Consider the following 20,402-nt stretch of genomic DNA (forward strand, 5'->3'; position numbering starts at 1 on the left):
CAGCCCCCAGGCTCAGAGCTCCCCGGCCCCCCGGCCCCCAGCCTCAGAGCTCCCCGGCCCCTCGGCCCCTCGGGGCCCCAGACCTCCGCCCCAAGAGCTCCCCAGCCCCAGAATCCCCTGGTCCACCAGGCCCCAGCCCCCGACCCCCCAGTCCTCGGCCCGGACCCTGGCCGGGGCAGCGAAGACCGGGAGACCTCGCACGGGCGCAGGGAGGGGCCGCCCCAGCGAGCCGCGCACTCGGCCGGCCCGATGCAGGTAGCGCGCAATCCGGCGCCGCGCTTTCGCCACTGCTCTGGACAACCGTCTGAGAAAGCGAACCTACACACGCTCTGTCCTTTGATTACATCAGCTCCTACCGTGGCGAGGCCTCCGAATGCAGGAGGCTAGAGCCAAAATACTTTGTGGCGCTTCGGACGGCTCCAAAGAGCAGCGAATCTGCCGCCTCTGCTCGCCGGAAGTAGGGCTGCCCCTCGCCGGAAGTTGCGCTTCCTCCATTTTGTTGCCCGCTATGGCGGCCGTGTCGAGTTTGGGGCCGGGATGCGGCGCTTTTGACTGAGGGGGTAGGCCAGGCGGAGGCATTGGGGACATCCGCGCGGCGCAGAAGAGGACCAGCCTGGACGCCGGGGACGCTGTCATGTACGGCGCGAGCGGAGGCCGTGCCAAAACCGAGAGGAAAAGCGGCGCGAAAGAGGAGGCCGGACCCGGCGGTGCCGGCGGTGGGGGAAACCGAGTGGAGCTGCTGGTCTTCGGCTATGCCTGCAAGCTGTTCCGGGATGACGAGCGGGCTCTGGCCCAGGAACAGGGACAGCACCTCATCCCCTGGATGGGGGACCACAAGATCCTCATCGACAGGTCGGTTCCTCCCCCCACCCGCCGGTCCTCCCCTCCCCTCGCCCGCTTGATTTCGTCTGATGTTGACTTGATGGCCAGGACTAAGAAGGGGTTTTGTGGAGCCAGCGGGATCTGGGGGACCCCCTCCTCTGTCCTTGCGTCCCCCCGGTTCTGGAGGGAGGGGGACGGTGAAACCTGCCCTAAGGCGCTGGCTGGAGTGGCGTGCCGCGCGTGTCGCCGGAGGGATCGTCTCTGCTCCTGCAGCCCCTCGCGACCCCTCACCCCGGTCGCTGGTTCCAGTTGGCCCGTCCGCGCGGCGGAAGCTGCCCGTGCCCTGGCCTCTCCCGACCGCCGTTCCCGTGGGGTCGTGCGCTGCCTCCCTGCCCGCGGCGCTCCCGCAGCTCCGCGTGGCGGGAGGGCACCCCGAGACGTCGCCCGCCGAGGCCGCGCTGTTAGAAAACCTTTTGGACCCCGAGAGTTAGCCTTGGAACTTGTGTGCCCCCCGCGCCCTCCTTGTGGAGCGCCCCTAGTTTGCCGGCATGACATTTTGACTCCGCCAGCCCCTTCGCCCCACCCTGGGATAATCTGACGTGTTCTGACTTGATTCAGACCCAGGGTGAATTTGCCGATCAGTTGGAAGCCAGTTGACCTGGGCAGACGCTGGCTTTGCTCTTAGAGGTGGTGTTCTTAGGGCTGGTTTCACGGTCTCCTAAAACCTAAGGGTGGAACTGGGATGCAGAGGTGTTTCTTTTCAAATCAAACCTGCTTTAGGTAATCGCCCCGGGGGGGTGTTTAGCCGCTTTGGGCAGAGGGGTCCGGGGTGGGGGATTTCTAAAGATGTTTGGTTTGAAAAGGACAGCATTACATGCTGTAGGTTGTTTGCTCCCGTCCCCTCCCATATTTTCAGGCCCCCTTTCCTTCTCCTTGGGGTTCTTGTTTGTTGCTTTGGTTTTTTTTTTTTTTGCCGGTTTGGCAACTCTGCTTCTGGGGCCCGGACTGAAAAGCTAACGATGACCAGCCATTTAACTGTGGAATAGTGTCTCCGAGTGAAGGAAGCCCGTCGTTTGATTAAAGCTGGATTCTGCAAAGCCCTGGGACATGACTGTAGGGATGACCTGTGAGCTGGCCAGAATGGACACATTCATGACCAAATAGGCCTTTTTCCATCCCTGACGTTGCCGTTTGGAGTTAGATCTAGAGAACAGTGACTCTGGAAGGGAGGGTTGCCAGAGCAGGTCTGGACCTGACGCTCCATGCTCTGCTCAAACATGCTGTGCCTTTAAACCATAGTTTCTATCAATCGATGTTGCCTGAGTTGTCAGGCAGCTTGCTTTTCCAAAGTGTTGTGATATTTATTATTAAAGTTTGGTAAGCGATGAAGTCTGAGCTCTTTATGCAGTTTTCCATATCATTCTGTACATGATTGGAGTGAGGTCTTCCAAAACTAATGGGGAGCAAACGCTACACATGTACATGTATAATATTTTCAAATAATGATCTACATTTGTAAGTTAAGGAGGTTTACATCAAAAATAATTTTGAAATTTAATAAAGTGCAATAACTTGGCTACTCTGGAATTTTGGCCTTTTTTCTTGTAAATGTCTTTTTTATTTAAGTAATTTTTGGTCCTCATTACAAAAGTCAGCATTAAAAAGTCAGGCAGACTTTTGTTTGTCTCTCTTTGTCTTTGCAAGCCTAAATCTGAGTGTTTCTAAATCACTCATTTATTATTTGATATTGCACATCGACAGCAGCTTCACTGAATCTTTATGTTAAAAGTATAGCAAAAAGTGCCTTTATTTCTAATTTGGCTAAAGTGCCTATTGGTCCATGCGCATAAACATGGATGTGTCTTAACGTATGTGATTTCCTGGGGGTATAAAGTTTAGAAGAAGATATTTATACTGCACCTGCTAATAGTTTTGCTCTGTTTCCAGTGAACCTCCTTAAACTGCACGTATATGTCACTGTTCCTATGTATGTGTGTCTCTCTATCACATAACCCAGCACTTATTTCCTCAGCCAAGTGGCTAGGGGGCGAGCCTAGCCAAGATTTTACCTCCAATGGACGCAAGTTTCTTTGGTGAAGATCTCTCCTGAGAGTTCGGGACTAGCAGAAAGAAGCGAGGAAATTTCGACCGTTGGGTTCTTACGGATAGGTATTTATGTATTCGGTTTGTGTGAATGTAAGCTATATTTGACTTTACAGAAAAAAAATTTTTTTATTTTTATTTTTTTTGCAAATGGCATTGAATGGTTGAGCAAACCATAAACGGTAAGCACTGCTAGTGAAGTGAGCACCATTTATGCTATTAAAGGGTTGTTTACCTTTAATTACAACTTTTGTCATATTATACAAAGGAATTTAGACTTTGTTACAATAACTTGAGTTTTTAAAAGTAGGTGAGCTATGACTAGCCAAATTAAATATAAATCTGAGAAGATTTTTTATGTTTGTTTTAATATTTTTATTTCTTTGTTTTAATCGGTAAGTATGTATATAAAACATCACACACAAACCAACCTAGACATTAACTTCTTTCCATTGACCAGCGTGTTCATATTACAGATATGATGGGCGCGGTCACCTGCATGACCTTTCTGAGTACGATGCTGAGTATTCCACATGGAACCGAGATTACCAGCTCTCTGAAGAGGAGGCACGAATAGATGCCCTGTGTGATGAAGAGAGGTATTTAGCCTTGCATACGGACTTGCTTGAGGAGGAGGCAAGGCAAGGTACTGCTCAAGAAAAACTTACTTAAGCAACAAACTTTTTAAAATTTTTTAAGTATTTAAAATTTACTCCCATTCATTTTTTTATACTCACTCTTTCTGATATTATCTTGACAGTACCCAGTGGATTGGAAAAACAGGAGTCTTTGCGTTCTGAGAGGACCTCAGGATAGTTTATATATAGAGCCACAAAGAATTTTCCCAGCTTTTGAGGGCAGACTGGGATTTGAAAAAACAAAAACCAAACTCTTTAACTGTTCTTCTTTAACAGTATCGTATAAACTAAAATTGATGTTCTTGTCTTTGCCTTAACAATCTTTAATACAGTTCTTAATCCCCAAATTTCTCAGCAGGAAGAAATTTTCCACAAAAGACGTGTGTTCTGCTAACTGTGGTAAACATGTACTGGCAAGAGAGTCCATGTTATTAGATGTGAGGTGTGAATTTGTAAAAACACGTTTGCCTCAAAAAGAGGTTGAAAAAAGTGTGTTGTATGCTTTACTGATAGCTACAACTTTAGAAATACGTAAGATTTTTCTCAGTAAGTTTCCATTTTTGTTAATAAAATTCTCATTTTTATTCAAGAGGAAGAATACAAGCGATTGAGTGAAGCGCTGGCGGAGGATGGGAGCTATAACGCGGTGGGATTCACTTACGGCAGTGACTATTACGACCCGTCGGAGCCGACAGAGGAGGAGGAGCCCTCCAAACAGAGAGGTGAGGGGGGGCTGCCGGCGTGACACGCGGCTGGCCGCATCCCGCACACGTAGCAGCACGGCCTTCACGGTAGGGGCGTGGACGCTGAGTAACGGGAACCTCACCGTGACACAGACAGCGTTAGCGGAACTCCGTCTTAGGGTAGAACAAACTAGGAACGAGAAAATGAAGCGTTCCTGGAGGTGGAAACTGAATGCAGGCCCTTGTCTGCATTGGATCTAGATGCCTTCCACGTATTTCTCTTTGACTCGGGTAACTGGAATTACTCACTCCGGATCTTTGTTTCTTAAGTGATGGTACATGAGTTGATACACGTGATTTGTTCTCACAGGCGAGTGTCACCTTACAGGATAGGCGTTAACTACCCTCGTGTGAACCTCCTGCTTCACATCCCCCCACAGCTAAAATAATGACAAGGCTCAGCAGGACGCCTGTGAAGTCACTTGCTGATCAACAGAGACGAGCCTGAGACCTCCCAGTTAGACTTGGTAGGACCCACAACACACACACAACCGTGCGGTGTTGTGCAGTAATGTTTATATAAAATGGGAGATTTTAAGATCATACTCTTCTGGTTTAACTCTAGGAACTTTCAATATAAAAAAGTAGTGCCCCCAAAATATCTGGACTCGCGAGTGCAGGAACAGATATCCTCAGTCACTTTGGTAAGCCCTGAGAGCACAGTTATTACAGCCTTGCATAGTAATCAGACGTTAACTATCAATAACGATAACACAAACTGGAAACTTCAAGGCTAGATCAGTATGTTCAGGACGTTCTGTTTAAGGGGACGGAGAACTGTATGGGGCACCCGGCTGGCTCAGTCGTAGAGCATGTGACTCTCAGTCTCAGGGTCGTGAGTGCTAGCTCCACGTTGGATGTGGAGCTTACTTTAAATAAATAAATAAAAATATTAAAGGGAAGGAGAACTCTAACTTTAGAAACTACACAAATGTTTAATAAAGTAGAATCACATCAGATAGGGATTTCGTTTCAGAGCTGACAGTTATTTGGGACTTAATTGGTTTCTCCTTCAGTTACAAACCTCCTGACAAGTCTGTAGTGGTTATGTCAGCTTGATGTTACAACGTGGTCCGCCCGGCCTGGTGCGGCCGTGTGGGGATCTCCTGCCCGCTTCACGGGCGGGGGTCGCCTTGACGGGATGTAGGGTGTCTTGCACAGATGCTTCCTTGTTGCCCTTCCCCTCATCCTGCTCTTTACCTCGTGGGCGGCAGTCACTATTGTCCAGCTGCGTCCTAGGGGCCTGCGAAGACTTTCTGCGAAGACTGTTCTGTTAAAGCCTCGTTACGGCGTTTCACACCTTCAGAAGTTAGGATTAGTGGAGATGTTCTTGCAGGTCCAAGAAGTAAGCACTCATTCCTTTATCCACAGTGAGTTACTTCTGTTAGGGTTCTGGATAGTTGAGATTCTGTTGGTTGGTTCCCGAACTGCGTACATTATGTCTGCTTTAAATACGTCGTATTTTTGATCAGAAGGAAGGAGTACATACTATATAATTTCATACATGAGAATGGAAGTTTGTAAAGGCCCAATGTCTTTTGCAAGATCAAGGGACAACTTTGGAAAAATCCATAATATGAATTTCTTAACATTCTTGATTAGGGATCAGCCTCCTGCCACCGCCGGCCCAACCACAGGTTGGTCTGAAGTTTCATGGGCGCTCAGCCACCCAGGCTTGTGGCAGCCTTTGTGGCTCAGTGGCAGAGACGAGCAGTTGGCCCGCAGGCCGCGTGTGGCCAGAAATGCTTACCATCGGGCAACGTCCAGAAAGTTGCTGACCCCTGTTACGCGTGTCGGATATTGTCTCTGTGTAATTAAACTCCTTTATAATTACTGAATTTTAAGAATTTCAATGTGATATAGTTTCGCTTCGAAGTTTTAGTGTTCTTTCTCTTTAAGTTCTCTTTTACTATTTTATAAATTTTTTTTATTTCTGTAATCACATTCTCAGGACTTTGCCTTATATGCTGATTACGTTTTTTTAAGATACATTTATTTGAGAGAGAGTGCTAGAGCACGCACGTCCGGGAGGGGCCTAGGGACAGGAAGAATCTGCAGCAGACTCCTCGCTGAGTGTGGAGCCCAGTGCGGGGCCAGATCCCAGGACCTGAGATCTGACCTGAGCTGAAATGAAGAGCCAACGCTCAACCGACTAAGCCACACAGGCGCCCTGCGGATTAATTTTTTTAATGAAAGTCGGGCCCATGTGAAGCTTACATCTTGGCTTTTTGTGCTTCGCTGATGCTAATGTAGGTAAAATGCCACTTGGTAGAATTCAGGTTGGTACCCAGTACCACTGACAGGGAGGTTTTACTTCAGTGTCGCATTACTAAAAAAAAAAAAGGCTTTTTTGGTTTTCCAGTGCCATCAATGGGTTTAAATAATCCTTGATTTTCAAAGTTGCCATATTGTCCTGGCCTTTTGGGACATTTTAAGCTTCATGCTGTGAGCGTCTTTGTGTCTGTGCGTCACCCCCTGTTCCTTCCACATGGAAGATTCTCATGATTTTCCTGTGGTTTTTTTTTATCATTATTAAAGATCTTTTTTATGAAAAAAGAGGATTTGAATTTATTTGAATCTGAGTATTGTAATGGTTGTATTTTGTTCTGTGCTCCTAAAGCTATTTTTCTGCAAATTAAGGTGTGTGTAAGGACAGAGCAGCTCTGTGTAACCTCCGTGTTCCAAACAGCTCTTGATTTGGGCTCCTTTACTTCATGAGCAGCGGCACACGATGGCAAGGCTGTTTAAGAGAAAAATTTCCATCATTTTGTCATGTTAGGGAGACAGAGTAAACGTTGTACTTTGATAAGCACACCTTTGGCACTGTGCCCAAGGAGACTGAGATTTGAAGGTGCTACTTGACCTGTTGCAGACCAGGGTGTCCGGTGTCCTCCAGGCGCGCTGGGCCGTTTGGTCCCTGCTGCTGGGCAGGGGAGCTGCTGATCACAGGAAGCTGTCAGGCCCGAGTGAGTCTCTGGTTCTTGGGGGAGAATAAGGGTATATAAGTAGAAACAGGCGGGACGGTGTTAAATAATTCTTACTTAGGAATTTATAATCCACCTGGATCTCCTCAGACTAGAATACCCAGGTTTTTAGGTACGATGAAACCTGCTTACAGTTCCTCCTTGGCTTTGTAGAAGAATTAGGTTTGATAGAAAACATTCAAAATTGTTCATCTCATCAGGAAACCACATGTGGTGGAAACATTGGCTTTGATGAAGATTTCATGTTTACTTAATGTTATTTTTTTTGACAGAAAACCTAGTAGGTATTAAAATCCTTTGTAATGTTAGCTTTGATAAGTTTTCTGTTAGGTTTTTGTACATTTCACTATGTCCTTTTTTTAAAAGATTTTAATTTATTTGAGAGAGAGAGAGAGAGCATGAGGGGGGAGGGCTAGAGGGAGAAGCAGACGCCCCACTGAGCAGGGAGCCCAATGCGGGACTCAGTCCTGAGACTTGAGGATCATGACCCGAGCCAAAGGCAGTTGCCCAACCAACTGAGCCACCCAGGTGCCCTCACTGTGTCCTTTTAAGTAGGTGATCACCTGAGTGATTGCAAAGTACGCAGGTACCTTCTGATTCAGGAAATTTTGACGTGCAGAGCCCCATCTGACACTCGGTGGACAGAGCTGTTTGTAGATGGAAATGGGAAAGTCAGGGAGGTCATTTGCGTGGGTGGAGAAGTCTTGGCAGTTACACTTGAGGACTTTACGACTCGGTGGTGAAATCATCCCGCCGTCTGGGCATTGAATACCTGTGTTGTGCCTGCCTCCCTGGGGTTCCTGCAGAAAGAGCTCGGACGGGGTCCTAGTGCCAGTTAAACACACACACACATCACAGAGCTGGGAGCGGTCTGAGTGCCCGCTAAGCAGGGCACGTTGTGGGGAGACGCCCACTGCCAGGTCTCCAGGAGAGGTCAGTGCCCAGCAGCCTCCTCTGGGGGGTTGGTAATATAACCCGACTGGTGCATGCTGGAGCGGAAGAGGAGACGGGAAGGTGTTTCTAGAGGTGGTGATGGGAAGGTGAAGAACCAGGGAACGCCACTCGCGGCGGTCCCTCCACTGTTGCTTACTGTTGGTGGCCGCCTTCCTTCCTGGTCATCGTTCTGAAGTTTTATATTTTCTTTTTATACAGAAAAAAATGAGGCTGAAAACATAGAGGAAAACGAGGAGCCTTTCATTGCCCCTCTGGGGCTGAACGTGCCGCCTGACGTGGAGCTGGTACGTGTGCTTCGTGTTCACAATACTGCCCATTGTTATCAGTGTGGGTTGGGAGCACCGGGTAGCCCTGGCGTAGCCATGACGGCCCTATAAGTTCGTAATACTTTCTAATCATCTGTGAGTTCGTGGAGACAAAACCACACTCCACCTGTTCTCCTCCAAAGAAAAAGGGAGAAATTCCAGCAGAATCCCTAGACCAGAGCATCAGAGATTCGAGAAGCTGGCTCTCGGAGGTCACAGAATTGAGCCCCCACGTTTACCAGCATGGAGAAACTGAGTCAGTGAGCGGTGAGGGAGCTGCTGGTACACTGTTAGCCACGTTTAGACGTAAGAACAGTCTCAATCGTGGCAGCGTGGCTTGCAGGGAAGTGGCTTTGTCCTGGCTTTGGCGGGCACTTAAGGGAAATGTCTTTACCTTACCTTGCTGCTCTTGCACCCGGGCTTCCTGTCCCTTGTGATGAAGGCCCGGTGGCATCTCCAGGCCGCCTGGCACTCAGGAGGAAAACCTGGGTGGGACTCCTCTTGGCCTGAGTGCTCTGCAGCTCGAGCCTGGCAGAGCTGAGTGGTTCACCCTCCCTTCACGCCGCTATTCCAGCTGCATCTTGTGAGGTTCAGGCTGAGCTGCAGTGGGTGTCCCTGGGGGCCTCCTGCGCTCCCGGCGCTGTCCTGGAATGCCGACAGCCCCGTACACCAGCTTCTGTGCCCGTCCCCCTTCCACAGGAGGAGAAGACCGTGGCCGTGCGGGTGGTGGGCTGGAGCGGTTGGAGTGTTGCATGTGTACACTCAGTGGGGAGGGGTGGAAATTGGTGCTCGGTGTGGTTTTTCCTGACTGGATTTCTAGCGCCATGGACACAGGTGTCCTAGGTTCTTCTTGTGCCCTGGGTTCTGAGCCTCTGGGTGCACAGGGGGCCAAACTGTTCGTGGAAGGTTCTAGCCCCTGTTTTCATGTGTCGATGGCAGGCGGCAGAGCCTCCACCCCGTCCCTTACTGCATTTACACACTCACACCCTCTCCTTCCTTCGCTTTCTCAGTGTTTGTGCAAGTAGGAGTAAAAATGTGGATTTTGCTGAGTGGAATTACTGCTTATGTTTGCTTCCCCGTTTCCAGCATTCAGTTAAAGCTGAAAGTGTCATTTGAACGTTTGATATTCTAAGACTTGTGTTAATATGCTTTCTCTGTATTGTTCTGGATTATCTTCCTACTTGTTCTGGAACGTGCTATTTATTCTACGTGAAAGACCCATTAAAAACGGGTTGCTCCCAGGACGCCTGGGTGGCTCAGTCAGTTAAGCGTCTGCCTTCAGCTCAGGTCATGATCCCAGAGTCCTGGGATCGAGTCCCACATCGGACTCCCTGCTCCGCGGGGAGCCTGCTTCTCCCTCTGCCTCTGCCTCTCTCTCTCTCTCTCTATCTCTCATGAATAAATAAATAAAATCTTTAAAAAAAAAAAAACAGGTTGCTCCCTTACCTATGTTTAATGCTGAGAGCTTTTATTTAAGGTTGACTATGTGGAATTTTATTTATTTTCATGTGAAAGATTATTTTTAAACTATTATGCAAATATAAACGTGGAAGTATAATAGATTTTATTGTGTTGTTTACTTTTTATTAAAATATTTAATGGCTGTGTATTCTCAGCCAGAGTAAGCATCACTAAGCTATTTAATGGTCTGCCGGAGCTAAAAATAGTCGATACCCGTTGGAGAGCAGAATAGTAATTTGCTTTCTTTTTTTTTTTTTTTTTAAAGATTTTATTTATTTATTCATGAGAGACAGAGAGAGAGAGAGAGAGAAGCAGAGGGAGAAGCAGGCTCCCAAGGAGCAGGGAGCCCGATGCGGGACTTGATCCCAGGACACTGGGATCATGACCTGAGCCGAAGGCAGACTCTTAACCGTCTGAGCCACCCAGGCACCGTAGTAATTTGCTTTCTTAATGTTAAAGAGTTTCTTGTGATATTGTAGAGCGGCCTCTTGAGTAGGAAATGGTTTGATTCTGTGGAAACCGTGTCTGAATGCTGTCGGGGCGCTGCCGGACAGGGTTCCCTGCGTCCTGGTGTCAGGAGTTGGGGGCAGCAGTTCGTGGTCTGCAACTCGCACTGCAATGTCCCTGGGGGGTGGGGTGTGAAACGGGGTGCTTGCAGCGGGACTTGCGGTCTGTAGGTTGGGGGGGCATGCTGCCTCCATGCGGCGGGGCTGCCCCCACTCGGTAAAGAAAGCAGGCACTCAGGGCGCCTGGGTGGCTCAGCCGTTAAGCGTCTGCCTTCGGCTCAGGTCATGGTCCCAGGGTCCTGGGATCGAGCCCCGCATCGGGCTCCCTGCTCAGCGGGAAGCCTGCTTTTCCCTCTCCACTCCCCCTGCTTGTGTTCCCTCTCTCGCTGTGTCTCTGTCAAATAAATAAAATCTTGAAAGAAAAAAGAAAGGCACTCAGGGGTTCTTGAGTGTAAACTGGGCTTTTGGATTAGAGTCTAATGATTATAGGGTCTGTGGGGTTTGTGTGAAGAGTAAGGAGTAGTTAGAAGTCGTGGCCCTCGGGGAGGCAGATGTTGGCAGGTAGTCGAGACGGGCCGAGGCTGGTGCTGTCCTCGACAACACCGCGGTGGCCCTCCTGGCTCCATAGCCCACGGGCCCCCTAAAGGGACCTCACAGTTTTGTTGTAGCTTTTCATAGTGATTCTGTGTGTGTTTTCTTGTGTTTCTCCTTGGATATGTGGCCTGGTGCCATTTGTCCCAACATTGTGTTTTCAGCCACCTGTCCCCTTCTCGGGGACCTGGCTGCCCGTCGTGGTCCCCTCCTGAGCTCTGCACGCGCCCGGTCCCGGTTCTGGGTGTGCCCTGCTCTGTGCCTGCTTGTGTGGGGTCGTGTTGGTGCCCCACGCCCAGAGCGCCGCTGGGAAAGTGGAGGGAGCATCCCTGTGGTCAGCCCCAGGGACTGGGAGTGCCGCTGCCCCACAGACCCCCGTAGAAGTTATTGCTAAGGGAAGCACGTTCCTCTGAACACACTTCATGAACCCGAGGACAAGCAGGGAAGGGTTCAGTGTGTGATCGCCATGGTGCGCACCATTTCCGTCCCTTGGAGTAGGAACACCGCGGTGACGTGGGCCGACCGTGTGCTGTGTACCAGGCACCACACGCCGTGAGTGGCTCCCGTCCCCAGGCCTCCCAGCACCAGGGCGTGGGGAGCAGACGCCCTTGTCAGCCCGAGTGCGCAGGGCACCTGGAGGTCTGGGGAGGCCCGTGAGGGTCAGGCCTGCAGCCCCGGGCCCGGCTCCAGAGCTCTGCGCCTCGGACGGAGGCCCCACTGATTGTTCGGATTAGAGTGTTATTGTCATCATAATTCAGGGGTTCGGTTGCCATGGGATGGGGATGGGAAGCATCCTGTGGCGTTCTTGCCTTTTCTTTGGGATTTTAAGCACCGTTCACGTGTGGCGAGCGTGCCCCATGTGGGCCGTGCATGCGTGTTCTCCAGGTACCTTGTCTCCCAACCTCTCATTCCTTGCAGAATGTAGATCGCACGTATCACTAGATTCCATCGTAGCACCAGGATTTTGAATTTTATTTTGAAGTCCCTTCCCGCCCCCTAAGATTTTAAAAATATTATCCTGTTTCCTACCGTTGCATTTATAGTTTTTTGGATTTTTTTTACAATTGAATTGTGACTTGATGTGATATTTATTTTGGGCTGTGAGTGAAGTGGGCATTTAATTTTTCCTCCCCTGATCGTAGCAGAGGAGAGGGCCAGCCCAGCTGCTACGGGGGCTCCTCACTTTTCACTCTGCCTTCCATTCCCGTGCCACCCCGTCCTGGTCCCCCTGCTTCGGGTCTGAGCTCCAGCATTTTCCAGAGCTCTTAGGAGACCTGACACTGGCGTGAGCTTTCTCACCTCATATACTATTCTACCATTTCCCACTGTCTACCGTGCAGTTTTTAGAGCTGTGTCCGTGTAATCTGGGAGGACTGAGGAAGCGTGAGCCTGCCTTCTTGGGCTCAGTCACTTTCTTAAACCAAAGGTTTCCCCACGTGAGACAAGTATTTCCCCTTTTATCATCAGTTTTTGTAACACCTCATATATGTATATATGTCCTTGAAATCCCACTATATAGTAGGGATACTCGTGGTATTAGATAGAAAAAGATCGATGTAAAAATAGTGTGATAAAGAGAGCAAAGATTTTCCACACCAGGTGTTGGTATGTTATCCACTTGCTCTGGGAGCAGGTCCAGAAGTATGCTCACCACGTGCTCTGTTTCTCACCACGCTTTGTGGCCACTGTCTTTTTACCATGATGTCGTATCATAAATAGGCCTCCTTTTAGGAGATTTTAAAACAGCAGGTTAGTTTGGTCAGCAGAAAATGCCTCTCCATGGAGGCGATTGTAGCTTCCTTTCAAGGTCACTGTTCTGAATTCACTGTTAATGATCGACATGTGCGTGGAACACAGTCAGAGATTAATCATGCTGTTCACCCAAGCCATTGAAAATCTGCCTCAGGATCCATACTCCAGGCACAGTAGACCTTTGACATGGAATCTAGTTTATTTTGGAATCAATAAATAACTTCAATTGTAGGTACTTATCCTGTTTAAGTGTGAAGGACTTCAAAGTATTAGTTCAGGAATTAAATTTAAGAGTTAAGGCATTTATGTTTTATGAAGGATGTGGTTCTGGAATTACAGAAAGCATCTTGAATAGTTAACTGCCCATTTTTAATGAATAATTTCCCACATTATTTGCATGTAATTTCCAAGTGTTAATCTCTTCGTTATTATTAAAAGTATTTTTGGAGTATGGCTTTCAGCATCTGGTCTGACGAGCTCCATTTGTGGGTGGGAAATGCCAAGCGTGTCATGTAGTAGAAGTAACAGCAGCGCTGGCAGGGTCTGGTTCCTAGTAGTAACCTCCTCACTTGGAGGCAGCAAGATGGTGCACTCTGTCCCTGTGGGTAAGACCCTCCCTCTTCTGGCCAGACCACACCCACGTGCTGTGGAGACGAGTTAGGTACAGGAGCAGGAGAGAGCATGGGGCTTTCCTCACATGTCCAAAAAGGCTGTTTCCCAAGCTATGAAATCTAGCCCCAGCTAAGAAGGAAAGAGGAGTGATGTGTAGACACTTGAGAAACTTGGTGAACGTGTACCCCCTCCCTAGAAACGTGCATATGTACATAACTTGCATACAGCTTCTGAGGGTTCACAGCCTCCAGCCCCATCACAGAACCTGGTTACTGTGGAGGTACAGTGACTTGGTGTAAAAAAGATTGCTTCGAGTCAGTTCTGCTCAAAGCTGGAGTGGCCTGCCTCGGTCCGTGAGTTTTCTCCCCGTGAAATACTGCAGAATCCAGAAATAGACCAAAGTGTCTTGGAACCAGGGCTGTTCAAACTGGGCTCTTCCGACTGAAGTGTCTCTCTCTTTTTTTTTTTTTAAGATTTTATTAGAGAGAGAGAAAGCTCAAGTCGGGAGGAACAGAGGGAGAGGGACAGACTCCCCGCTGAGCACAGAGCCCAACATGGGGCTCAGTCTCATGACCCTGAGATCATAACCTGAGCCGAAATCAGGAGTCGGCCACTTAACTGAGCCATCCAGGTGCCCCTTGAAATGTCTCTTATTTCATATAATTGACAGTAAAACCAGTTTTTTTGTGTGTGTGTTTTAAGTCATGTGGCCAGTGAAAAAAGAGGAAAAATTGATCACGTGAATATGTATGTTTTTTCATAGCCACCAACAGCCAAAATGCATGCTATCATTGAGCGCACAGCCAATTTCGTGTGCAAACAGGGAGCACAGTTTGAAATAATGCTGAAAGCCAAGCAGGCCCGAAACTCTCAATTCGACTTTCTACGCTTTGATCACTACCTCAACCCCTACTACAAATTCATCCAGAAAGCCATGAAAGAAGGACGCTATACGGTGCTGGCGGAAAACAGAAACGAAGAGAAAAAGAGTATGTGAGACTGTGTGGACGCGGGGTCTGTGCTGGGCGGCCTCTGGGAGGGGATAAGCCTGCACGGCAGTATTTCCAGAATGTTTATGCCGTCACTAAGGCATGCTGATTAGATGGGGTAAAGCGCTTCTTGAGTAGATCTTGGAAATACACTAGATTCTTTTTTTTTTTTTTCTTTTTTTTTAAAGATTTTATTTATTTATTTGACAGAGAGAGAGACAACGAGAGAGAGAACACAAGCAGGGGGAGTGGGAGAGGGAGAAGCAGGCTTCCCGCGGAGCAGGGAGCCCGATGCGGGGCTCGATCCCAGGACCGTGGGATCATGACCTGAGCCGAAGGCAGACGCTCAACGACTGAGCCACCCAGGCGCCCCAGAAATACATTAGATTCTTAATTAGTATTTACATAGATAGTGAAATGTAATTAAATATTGATGCTATCAGACCATAATCATCTGGTTTGGAAATTTTTCCTCTCGTTTTGGCTGTTTCACGTTTCCTGGAGAAAAGAGTAAATCTGCTTCCTGGGGTGGTCCCAGCCGTGCGCACAGAAATGGAGCGGTCAGCTTTACTCCCTTTTTTTATTCATCTCTACCATGATCTGTTGTTTTTATTAAATATCTAAATTGGGAATTCTTTCCACAAAGCCCAGTTAACTCTTTTGAAAAATGTGCAGGGACAGCAGTCTGTACATGTCTGCCATTGAATTTTTTCTCTTGAGCTGAAACATGATTTTCAGAATCATTTGTACAAACCTTGCTTACAGATCTCATTTTCTCCACAGTTAGTTTTTTAAAGTATCAGTTGCCGTTGTTCTACCTTTCATCAATCAGGATTTTTGCCTTTTTTCTAGAAAATTAAAACGCGGTGGCTCCAGACTAGTGAGCTCTGGACGGCTGTGCTGGCTGGGCCCGCGGCGCTCGCCTATCTCTGTCCCCTGCTTTCCACTGAGCAGTTGGGCAGTGGCGCTCCAGGGGCTGTTCCCCGGAGGTGCTCTCCAGCAGATAACTGCCGCCCGGTTACCAGCAGCCCTGTCTTTGTCTGCTTCTGAGTGTTCCCATCATGTATCTGTGCCCTGTCTCTCCGCACACACCAGAATCTTGAAACACACTTTTGCTTTCCAGAGTCGGGGGTCAGCTCTGATGATGACGATGATGAAGGAGATGGGAGTTACCTGCACCCGTCTCTCTTTGCTTCCAAGAAGTGTAACCGCCTGGAGGAGCTGATGAAGGTTTTGATCTTCTGTATTTTTTATACTATAACAAAACTGCTGCTAGTCTAGTTTTGGGAAATCATGAAGCAGCCATTTCTTTTGTATCTTATCATCATCAAAGTCTGTTTTGCATTTTCATCGTTTGATTGGTGGCTCACTTTTATCGGTGGCAGTACAGTCCTGCCCACCCCTCCTTCCTTTCCCGAGTGGTTACTAGAGGATGGAAGCCATCTGTCCCCTCGCTTCCTCTGGGGCTCACGCATGGCCACAGTCAGGCCCTCTCTGTATGCACGCTGAGGGTTTCCTGAAGCACGTCCACCGAGCCCTTAAGTTGAGCCTTCTTTGGCCACAAAAGAGTTCTCCGTGACTCAGGGTCCAGGAACGGTGTGATCATGCATCCTCTCTGTCTGCAGCCTCTGAAGGTGGTGGACCCGGATCACCCCCTTGCCGTGCTGGTCCGTAAAGCCCAGGCCGACAGCCCCGCCCCCACCCCCCCCGCGGCAGATGGCACCGTGCAGCCCTCCCAGGTCGAGTACACCGCTGACTGTGAGTACCTCACTGTGCGCCTCCTGGCCTGCAGCCCACGTCTGGTGGAGGTGCTGGGAGGACTCAGTCACTCGGGTCTTAATGGTTAGCCATCCTCGGCACGTGGCCTCATCCTGTTGTGTGTCACCTAATGTTGACGAATGGCTGCTCCGTGTCCAGCATCAGCTCTGCCTTCCAGGAAGGATGCACAGAAGGGTAGGGGAGGAAAGCAGGTGCTCGGGGACTTTGCCCTTCTTTGAAGACCCCTGCTTCCCCCCGGCAAGAAGCCATGCCTGGTGCCTCCCTTTGACCCGCACAGACAGGACGGTGTTGCATGGTCTCCCGGCCTGCAGGGGGGTCTGGAGTCCCAACAGGCCGCGGCCCTAACCGAAGTCGAAGCTCTGTTACGAAGCCCAAGGAGCACGGACGCTGGTGGGCTTGCATTGTCTGCATGGTTGCTTTCCTGGAAAGGACACAGCTCAAGCTAACGTGCGATGTGCGCCCTAGAGTCCCAGCTAGTTACAGTTCCCACCTGTTCGGGCTCCTTGCTAGCCTTTTGTCTTTTTAATTACCAGAAAATTATTAATGGAAGGCAAATCTTGAGGTTCTATTCAAGTAATCATTTGAAAGTATTTGACCTCGGTCTCGTTATCTGATCTTTTTAAAATTGCTCAGAAGTTCAGTGTTGAATAAGAGCAGAGGCTTTAGGATGGCTGCAGGGATTTGTTGTCCTTCACCTGCAGATCCGATCAGATGATCCATCCATAAAGCTCGTCACCATTAAGAGGGTGGAAGATCAGCGGAGATAATTCTCTTTTAAGACGTAGGCTGCTCATTATTCGAGTGTCTGTCAGAAAGAGTAGCCAGGCCCCTCTGCGCCCCTCTCCTGGTGCGGCCCGTGGCAGCGTGTGACTCTGACATGCCGAAGTAACGTTTGCAGACTTTACAAGTCAGTGACTTGAGGGAACCCTGAAAAAGCTTCTTAAAGGACCTGGGGTTTGCAGTGCTCATGGCGGGGAGTGCTGTGTGGACAGCAGGGCCACACCGGTGAACGGGAGTCGGAGTGACCAGTAGAAATTGGCTGAGTAGAACGTCCCTCGGCTTCCTTGTTTTCCTTTTTCAGCCCTGTCATTGGATTTCTCCAAGTTAAACACCTTGTCCGTGTGCATCCACTAGATCGTGAAGCTATTGAACTGTCTTGCACGGAAGAGGAGAGGAAATTCGGGGGCAGGGTCACCATCACCCGATCATTCGCTCTGTTTATCATGGAGCTTGTATCGTTAAGCATCGAGGGCGGTGGCGGGAGGCGTGTCTGCAGCCGCCACGGCACTGGGGGCGGGGGGGGGGGGCGCCTGCCGTGCAGCAGGTCCAGTGGCTGCTCTGTGACTCAGGCTCCCTGCGGGCTCCCAGAGCCCCATTGATGGCGGTCCCTCGTTGGGCAAACAGCAGGTGCACCAGGTGTAACTCCCCGCCTGGACCGTGCCCACCTTCCCCCGGAAGTCCTCCAGCGGGGCGCGCCAGTTAGTGACCACGGCGCCTCCCAGAGTGTGAGCGTGACAGGCCGTCTGGGACTCGAGCCTGGTGTTACTGCCTCACAGCTCAGCTGTCTAAGCCAACAGAGATGAGAGAGTCCCTGCTGACAGGACCCGGGGCTGCTTACGCAGGGATCGCAGCTGTGCCAGAGGCAGGGACCGGGGTCCAGGTTTTCCGGAGAAGCAAGAAATCTAAATTTAGGTGAAATAACCCAGTTTACAAATGTCGGCAGTGAGTTCATATTTTGTAAAAATACAAGGCAGTCCAAGAAAACAGTGGGCAAGTAGGTGCTGCTTGTAGGCATCCCTCTGCATCCAGTCTCCACTGTGCCTGTGGAAGGGGTCATGGGCGTGGGGGCAGTGGGCTGTCCCAGTGCTTCTCAGGAGACTGCTCAGCAGTGGTCAGTGCTGCCTAGAGGCTGGGGAGGTGGGCTGTGAGGTGTCCAGATTGCATGTAGCACCCTCGTTACCAGAAGCGAGAGCCGATTCGTTGACATGGGGAGGACAGAAGCTGGACTGCAGTGGGCAGGAAGCAGACAGGGTGTGGAAATGGACGCCTGAGCATGGGCCCTCTGAAGCTGGGCTGTGCAGAGGGAGAGGGGCCATGCCTGGTGGGGAGCGAGTGTCCCGTGAGAGCCCCCCGACAGCACCCGCCTCAGGGTCGCCCCAGCAACCTCTATCCGGGGTCTAAGGCTCATGGGGTGAGGCAGGAGGCCTGGACAGTTAGACACACTGATCCAGTTTCTAGGAGGAGCCCCGGGCTTGAACTTGCCCAGTGCAAATACATGTGAGCACCTGTATTCAGGTTTTCAAAGATGTTTGTTTTCATCTGCGGGTAGATTCTGTGGTTACCTTTGGAAAAAAAAAAACAAAACCAAGAATATGGAAAATTTGAAAAGGAGGCACAGTGAGTCCTATCAGGTAGTAAGTGAAATGTTACAAGGGAAGACCTGTCGGGGCCTGAGGAGGTGGTGGTTTAAACAAAGTCTGGGCTAAGAACAGACCTAGAAGTGGTACCGGCGGACCTGAAACATCTCATACCGTGGACACGAGGTGTGCCATCGGCCAGTTGCGTGGGACTGTCCCCTCCGTTCCGGACGCCGTGCGGTGACCGGCCCCGGAGCAGAGTTTGGGTGGCGGTCTGTGACTTGACAGCTCTCCGCCCAGTTCTCCCTGGTTCCGCACGGTCTTGTAAGCAGTTGGTCCTCCACCGATTTGCATAAATTCTAATTAAATGTGTAATTACAGTAGTTTCACTGGAAAAAACTGTTCCAGAGGAGAGCTGTGCCGTTCAAGCAAACAGGCCCAGCGAGCTGGAGAGGAGCCTCATGGCCCTGGCGTGCAGCGCACCAGGCTGGCAGCTTGCCCAGCACGCACAGCGGGGCCGCCGTCAGAGGGCGCACGGACGAGAGCCCCGAGACGCACGACCAGAGCGGGTGGGGAAGGCACCGGGGCAGCCTGCGGGGAGGGGAGTCCCCAGGGACGAGCCCCGTCTTTCACCCAGCAGCCTGGCGGCTTCCAGGTGGAGGTGCCGTGTGGACAGCTCAGCAAAGTGAGGAGACTTGGGCCGGTGAGGAATTCTGTCCTTTAAGCTAACAGATGACATTGGATTGCGCTAGTAGAAAAAGTAAAATTACGGAGGAAGCAGAAGCGTCTAACACACACTAACAGCTTTTATAGTCAAATAGGGAAAAAAAGTGCAGCAGAAACACAGGCCGCAGCGTAATTCAGAAAGGTAAACGTGGCTGAGCAGTTTTTGTAAAGGCTTCCCCTCGCGGCTCCCCCGAGTGGCATTGTACCTGCTGGCTTCAGAGCCCGAGGCCTGGACGGTGCGAGCCAGGGTCGCCCTCGCGCCAGACCGCAGCACACACGTGCAGGATACAGGACTGCGGCGGTCGACAGGCCCGCCCTGGCCGGCACGCAAGAACACGAGAATTGCAAATCTTGGGTACAGTCAAGGCTTCTGGGCTGTTGAAAATGTTATTTCACGTTAACAAGCTTGAGTTCCTTTATAACGATAGAGATTGAAGAAGAGCCACTCCAGCGGGACCTGCGGTGCGATTTCCGTCTGTGCCGCGGGCGGAGGTGACAAGGGCGCGTGTGCAGGCACGCTGGCCGCGTCCGTCAGACCTGAGGGTGCACGTGCCTGCAGTCCACACCCGCAGCTACAGGAGTACTCAGCACGAGCCAGATTTCTAGTGCTGGGGGGAGACTGAGATGCCCTGCGTGCCCTCGGGAGAGGACAAGAGGACAGCTGGCTGCGCGCAGGGGTGGGGCCGGGTGCGGAGGAGCAGGTGTAGGAGGAGGCCCTTGAGTCGGATTCAGACTTGGGGGGAAGCATCTCCCAACGGGTCAGGTGAGAGATGACCTGCGGAGTGGGGCTCCGCGGGGGGCCGCTCCGTCGCCGCGTGTCTGTGCCTCTTGGACCATGGAGGTGACTGTCCCCTTCCCAGAAAAAGCACAAGAGGGATGGCATGTCTCTGTGAAACTGCTGCAGGGTCCTGAGGGAGCTCTGGCAGGCCTGTGACGTTAACACGCAGTTTCAAGACCATCTGTCTGCTCCCCGCCGGAGCCTGGCGCCGCTGGGGCTCGTCAGAGCCAGGGTTACCCAGCCTTTCCCGCTCTTTCTATTAGTGCATGGTTAGGGATCACCTCGGGCCATTCCTTGTGATT

General features: G+C 50.5%; 1 protein-coding gene across 3 annotated transcripts in view; it reads left to right on the forward strand.

The window, feature by feature from the left end:
* Positions 1-476: 476 nt before the first annotated feature.
* Positions 477-20,402, forward strand: part of SFSWAP (splicing factor SWAP) — a 70,129-nt gene continuing 50,203 nt past the window's right edge. The window contains exons 1-7 of one of the 3 annotated variants that reach the window (XM_081802429.1): positions 477-852; positions 3,402-3,571; positions 4,154-4,285; positions 8,443-8,528; positions 14,235-14,460; positions 15,584-15,690; positions 16,086-16,218. In XM_081802429.1, the coding sequence (XP_081658555.1) occupies positions 635-852; positions 3,402-3,571; positions 4,154-4,285; positions 8,443-8,528; positions 14,235-14,460; positions 15,584-15,690; positions 16,086-16,218 (1,072 nt within the window). In that variant the 5' untranslated portion in view covers positions 477-634. The remainder of the gene's footprint in view (positions 853-3,401; positions 3,572-4,153; positions 4,286-8,442; positions 8,529-14,234; positions 14,461-15,583; positions 15,691-16,085; positions 16,219-20,402) is intronic. The other 2 variants (XM_081802427.1, XM_081802428.1) reach the window with 2 other exon arrangements.

Source organism: Leptonychotes weddellii, chromosome 13 (assembly GCF_054177405.1).
Source record: "Leptonychotes weddellii isolate Sample4059 chromosome 13, ASM5417740v2, whole genome shotgun sequence".
Lineage (NCBI taxonomy): Eukaryota > Metazoa > Chordata > Mammalia > Carnivora > Phocidae > Leptonychotes > Leptonychotes weddellii.